General features: G+C 48.5%; 2 protein-coding genes across 2 annotated transcripts in view; one reads left to right on the top strand and one right to left on the bottom strand.

The window, feature by feature from the left end:
* LOC105565721 (apoptosis-resistant E3 ubiquitin protein ligase 1) overlaps window positions 1-6,075 on the bottom strand; it is a 95,827-nt gene that overhangs the window by 83,067 nt on the left and 6,685 nt on the right. The gene's annotated exons all lie outside the window — the stretch shown is intronic.
* Window positions 1-6,075, top strand: part of LOC105565722 (agrin) — a 37,496-nt gene that overhangs the window by 26,534 nt on the left and 4,887 nt on the right. The window contains exons 2-6 of the mRNA XM_012019146.1: window positions 2,917-3,033; window positions 3,608-3,917; window positions 4,266-4,409; window positions 4,965-5,129; window positions 5,869-6,033. Coding sequence (XP_011874536.1) covers window positions 2,917-3,033; window positions 3,608-3,917; window positions 4,266-4,409; window positions 4,965-5,129; window positions 5,869-6,033 — 901 coding nt within the window. The remainder of the gene's footprint in view (window positions 1-2,916; window positions 3,034-3,607; window positions 3,918-4,265; window positions 4,410-4,964; window positions 5,130-5,868; window positions 6,034-6,075) is intronic.

Genomic DNA, 6,075 nt, shown 5'->3' with positions numbered 1-6,075 from the left:
ATGGCAAAGCGTGCTTCCCGCTTTACTTCTCACTGCTTACTTCCAATGTAGACGGTCCTTCATACGAGTGGACAATCGAAGGAGCGTAGCAAGTGCGTAGGGGAGTATTTTCGGCTCTTCGATGGACGTCTTTCGGAAATCCGTCCCTGGTCCTCGCGACGTGGCCAATTTAGATATCGCGTCTCGAGACGTTGACGTACGGTGGCGCGAGTCATTAAGCGGTGCCGGGCTGATCGATAAATTGTAATCAGCGTAATTATACAGTTGCTCGCAAACCCGCCTTACGCCTGTCCGCGCGGCTGTACGCTGCGTGTAGCCGGCGTGTCCTGATTTCCCACGGCACGCGAAGAATCCTGTTTCGGCGAGCTGTCGGGCGACGCGCGCGCTTTAACGAAGGAGGTCGAAAACGGTGGCGGTGGAGAAAAAGAGAAAACCTCGCTCGCCCCCTTTTATCGAGAAGATGCCCGGTTCTCGGCGCAAATTTGGTGTAAACGTCCTTTTAAGTGGGAAGGACGGGGAGGGGGGAGGAGGGCCGAGCCGGCCGGCTGCCGATTACAGCGCAATTTGCGAGATTAATAAATAACGCGCGAAGGCCCGCCTCGATCGGAGGTTCGCGAGCGGCGTAATAAAGCGCGCCTCGATGCACGACGAAACCGATGGTAACCGCGCCCTCGGACGCCCGGCACATCCCTAACTGTAAAGTTCGATTTTATAATTTGTTATATATTATGCGATCCGGTATGGAACGAGTGCCGTAAATCCCGTGTGCTGTTGACCCGACGCTCGCTGGACCGAGACCGGCGGCGGCGGCGGCGGCGGCGGCGGCGCGGACCTGCACACGGCAGATATCTGCCTCGGACGGTCAACCGGAAGTAATTAAGGTTTCGACAGAGAATCTCCATGCGGATAAACGCCACGGCCAAAAAAGAGCGTCGATGCTGAGAGAGACCTCGTCTCGGGAAATTACGTTATGCTCCTCCTTCTCTCCCTTCTCTGGCCGTTTCTCTCGCCCCGCGCGGCCTTAAATATCACCTCGATACGCGACCTACGTATCCTTGCCCAGGCGGAATACCCCGTTAACGATTTAATATACCGCTTCACATCCCCCGCGTATTATAACATTGCGAGAGACGATGTACCGGTGATGTACAGCAGCCTTCGCCCGCCGTAAAAACCCGCGACACTAGGCACCTCCCCGCGACCGGACGAGTCCCGCCTTTACCCCTGCCTTTACGATCGAGGAGCGTTCGGCGCGTAACGAGAACCACCGAGATTTTACGCGCGTCCACGCGCGATAAATATCCTCCCCGCTCTCGAGATCGTCGTCTAGGAATGCGCGCGTAGGTACACCTCGGTTGCCCCCGTGCGATGGAACCTCATAAGCCTCACCCCTCGCGATCAGCGTGATCGTGCCGGGCCGATCTTATCCGACGTATCGCGCATTAAACGTTTCCGCGAGCGTTCTCCCGCGTTCAACCGTTTAATGGACTTCCTATGTTCAATGGGCTGCAATATCCTGAGATATTCGAGCGATCGTTTCGTCAGAAGTGAGTGCGGGAGCGATCCCGCACCGAGAGAACAGAGCCCGCTTGTATTCCGTATTATGGCTAAACCACGCGTATGACTCACTTCCTCCACTTAGGCAGGTATTTATTTTTTGCTGTTTACTTTACTTCCTCCCTGCGCCGACCGCGTTACATATATGCTCGGGCGTTATTATTACTATTATTATTATTATTACAATTATGCCATTACAATAATAGGCGCTCTTTTAATACACGAGGTATGTGATGGCGCGAGGTTACCGCGATGGCGCATAACAAAACGAAGCACCTAACAGTAAATGTTATTACACTTTTTTTCCTTTTCTCTCTTTTTTCTTCTTCTTTAATCAGAGTACCGTTGACGCTTAAACTTCGCTTTTCTAACAGTACTCGGGCGTACTCGGTGGAACACGACTATTAAATGAGTGGGAAGACGAACAATTTAGCGAAAGATCGTACCAATGTCCATTTCACAATCGTTTATGGCGCTGCAATGGCATCGAGACACAATTACCCACGATTACGATGTAATCGTTAGCAGGGTGGAGAAGTAACCAAGTTACAGTTACTTTTTTTTTCTCGTAACTCTAACTCAGTTACATTATATTTTTGTTAAACCCCCACAGATCGCATTAGGCCTAGCGTTTGCGCATAAACGCCTTCGTCGACGCTTCACAATGCACATTTGATATTTTTACTTTCACCGCAAGGAAGTAACTGCAAAGTAACGATTCGTTACTTTTTGAGTAGCTGTAACTAGATACCTTTATATAAAGTAACTTTCCCAACCTTGTTCGTTAGCACTTGCGTTGACGTTAACGTCCTGACCGATTTTTCGCGCAGATTACGTGTCCCAGGATGTGCCCGCCGAATATATGGCGAGCCCGTCTGCGGCAGCGACGGTGTCATATACAGTTACAGTTACTTTTTTTCTGGTAACTCTAACTTAACTCGGTTACATTTTTTTTAACCCCCACAGATCGCACTAGGCCTTGCATTTGCGCATAAACGCCTTCGTCGACGCTTTACAATGCAGATTTGATATTTTTATTTTCATCGCAAGGAAGTAACTGCAAAGTAACGAACCGTTACAGCTACTTTTTTTCTGGTAACTCTAGCTTAACTCGGTTACATTTTTTTTAAACCCCCCCACAGATTGCATTAGGCCTAGCATTTGCGCATAAACGCCTTCATCGACGCTTTACAATGCAGATTTGATGTCCTTATTTTCATCGTAAGAAAATAATTGCAAAGTAACGATTCGTTACTTTTTGAGCAGCTGTAACTAGATACTTTAATATAAAGCAACTTTCCCAACCCCGATCGTTAGCAATGCGTTGACGTTAACATCCCGACCAATTTTTCCACGCAGATTACGCGTCCGGCGCGTGTCCCAGGATATGCCCGCCGAATGGCGAGCCCGTCTGCGGCAGCGACGGTGTCATATACGCGTCGCAGTGTGAAATGCGGAAGAAGATGTGCGGAAAGGGTAAGACGCTTTTAATTATAATAGTTATTACAGTAGCACACGCTCCGGTTCGCTCGCGGCGAGATTACAGTTTTTTCTCCCTCCCCGAGACGCACGTCGCTGGATGTATACGACGGTAACTCTGTATAATTTCGTTATCCCGTTTTGTATATTGACCGACCGTAAGAATAAGCGCGTAGACCCATTAGTAGCGGTTTATCGAGAAATATAACCGCGCGCGGCGGGCGCGCTTCAATTACAATCGCGGAAATAACGCGACCTTCATTCGCCGGACTCGATGCGATATTACCGTGCTTCACAGCGCGGACAGTCACGATAAAGAGATTCCTATCGTATTCTCTTTCTACCGCGGCGATAGCGGCCTATGGTAACGAGGATCCGTTCATTCGTATAATAGATGACCGCGATAAATTATACGCGCGGCTGCAAAACGAATCGCGATTTCCTAGAGCGTCGAAAGCGACTACTTAGGCGGCTAGAGTATCGGCCGATTCGTCGTTGCTCGTTTCGCTTGATGACCGCGCGAAATCTATCCACGCATCTCAAATTATTTGGCCGTCGTACGGTCGTTTAGGCGTTACCGTGGCCACGGAGAAGACGGCTTGCCTGAGGTCATCCGGTAGCAAGTGCGAGCATCGCTGCCCGGGCGATCAAGATCCGGTATGTGGCACCGATGGGCGTACCTACCTGAACAAGTGCATGCTCAGGGTGGAGATCTGCCGGGTCGGAATCGAGCTGTCTCATCTCGGGCCCTGCAACAATATTTCGGCCCACAGGGAGAACTGTCCGGTCTCGTGCGATTACGCGCCGCTCGACGGACCGGTTTGCGGAAGCGACGGTAACGTCTACAAGTCCACGTGTCAGATGAAGCTGCTCACTTGCGGGTACGTGCAAGGCCGGCCCCACGGCCAATTCTCCAAATTACCGAATCCCACCGTCTAGCATTTGTCCCCGCCGCGACCTCTCTTTTTCGCGCGATAACGTTACGTCCGTTATAACATCTGCTCGGGATTACGTTTATGTCTACATCTCTCACTTATTATTTCTCCTATTTTCCGCATGAAAAAAATTACTGGCTTTATAAATACTGTAATTCGCTGTAGACGCGGTCGCGTCTCTCTCCTCGTAAAATGTAAAACGCGTATTATTCTGTGGGAAGGAGAGTTTATTCTCTAAGTCTAACATAAAACTAGCCTGGCCGCAAAGCGATTTTGACTTTTTCCGGTTCGCAGCCAAGGCGTCGTGCGTACGAATAAGAAGCACTGCCAGACCACAAGACACTGTCGTGAATCGTGTTGGCGTGGTGCTAAGCCTGCCTGCGGTAGCGACGGCATTTTGTACTCGAACACCTGCAAAATGCGGGCGAAGAATTGCGGGTAAGCGGCAGATTCTCAACCAATTCAACGTACGACTGGAACCGTCCACCCAGGATCTTGGAATAAAACCCTCGGCAGCTCTCGGTCCCGTCCTCTCATTGTCAACGTCGCTCCCTGCGCGCACTTAATCATTCAGCAATTGTTCCCCCGTACACTTGGTTACAAACCCTCGACTAATTTCAACAACACCCATTCTTCGCGCGCCTCTTTTCACCGGGAGTTTTCTCTAATAATATTACATCTCGGCCGATCTCTTTCGCAAGATCGTGTCTCGAGCTTACGCAATTTTCAGTTTTTGTGCTTACGAGTGTTTAAGCACGAAAGCCAAAAATTGCGTAAAACCGAGGTACGATCTCGAAAGAGAATAGTCGAGTTGTTAGAGCGCGAAGCGAACTGCGCGATCTAATATCCCTCGATATCTGAATTTGAACAACTGATCGATGAGTCTCGTAATCCTATCTAGCTGCGATTTTAGCATGCGAATCTCGTTGCGGTTTTATTCGACGCCAAGATTTCATTAAGCCCCGACGATACTTATCGGACTGTGCCTTTTAGCAAGCACGTCTTCGAAGTGCCAATGTCGTTCTGCGTATCTCGAGAACGGACATCCGGAAGCAACGCGTGCCCCTTGGAGTGCAAAAACGAGCCCGAGGTATCGGTTTGCGGATCGGACGGAAATGTATACAGGAACGAGTGCGAGATGCAAATGCTAAACTGCGGGTGCGTATCTATCGCCTACTATAGGAAATTATAATTATACAGGGTGTCCCAGGAGGAAAGGGCAATATTCTGGGAGGTGATAATATCGGTCAGTTTAAGCAAAAATGTTCATACGAACATACGTCCCATTCCCCACTGTTTCCGAGATAGAGCTATGTGAATGTACAGTTGCAAAACCGCTGACAAGAAAGAAATACTACGTACTATCTTTAATATTTATTGTTCAAGTTCACTCTATTTACAGATCGTAATAAATTTTCCAAAATTCCACCGTTAACAACAATGCATTTTTCAACTCTTGTGTGAACATGGCGTGTTGCTCGTTCGACATTTGTGAATATGCGAGGCATTTTGAACATTTCTACAATGTTATCGGCACAACAGTCAACAGTCGCATAAGAGTAAATTCCCGCAGACGTTTATGAGGTTGGATGAAGGGTCAAGTGTACAGAAAACAAGTAAATACACGAGACACTCAAGTAGCTCTATCTCGGAAATGGTGGGGAATGGGACGTATTTTGCTTAAAATAACCGGTACTATCACCTCCCAGAATATTGACCTTTCCTCCTGGAACACCCTGTATATCCTTTCATTAAATCGACGCTGTAGGAAACAAGTAATCGTGCAACTTATCAAGGCTCCTTCTTAAAAAAAAAAAGAAATTTTCAAGTCGCTTACTTTCTTGTTACAAATAACTGATCGTCAAACGCGAGTCTTTAGCCAAGTGTTAATCAACAGGCATGCGAGAAGAAAGGTAACGGTAGTAGACTTTGAGAAGTGTCGGTCCCGGCTAACGAAATGCATGAAGCAACAGCAGAGGTGCGGAAGCGAAGTGGATCCGGTTTGCGGTAGCGACGCGAATACCTATCCAAATCAGTGCCATTTGAATGTAGCGGTTTGCTTGTAAGTTGTATTTATTTCAAAGGAACACAGTGACGAATTTAT

This window comes from Vollenhovia emeryi, unplaced genomic scaffold, assembly GCF_000949405.1.
Source record: "Vollenhovia emeryi isolate VEMERY1.0 unplaced genomic scaffold, V.emery_V1.0 DF939149.1, whole genome shotgun sequence".
Taxonomy (NCBI): domain Eukaryota; kingdom Metazoa; phylum Arthropoda; class Insecta; order Hymenoptera; family Formicidae; genus Vollenhovia; species Vollenhovia emeryi.
This window is presented reverse-complemented; position numbering and strand designations above follow the sequence as displayed.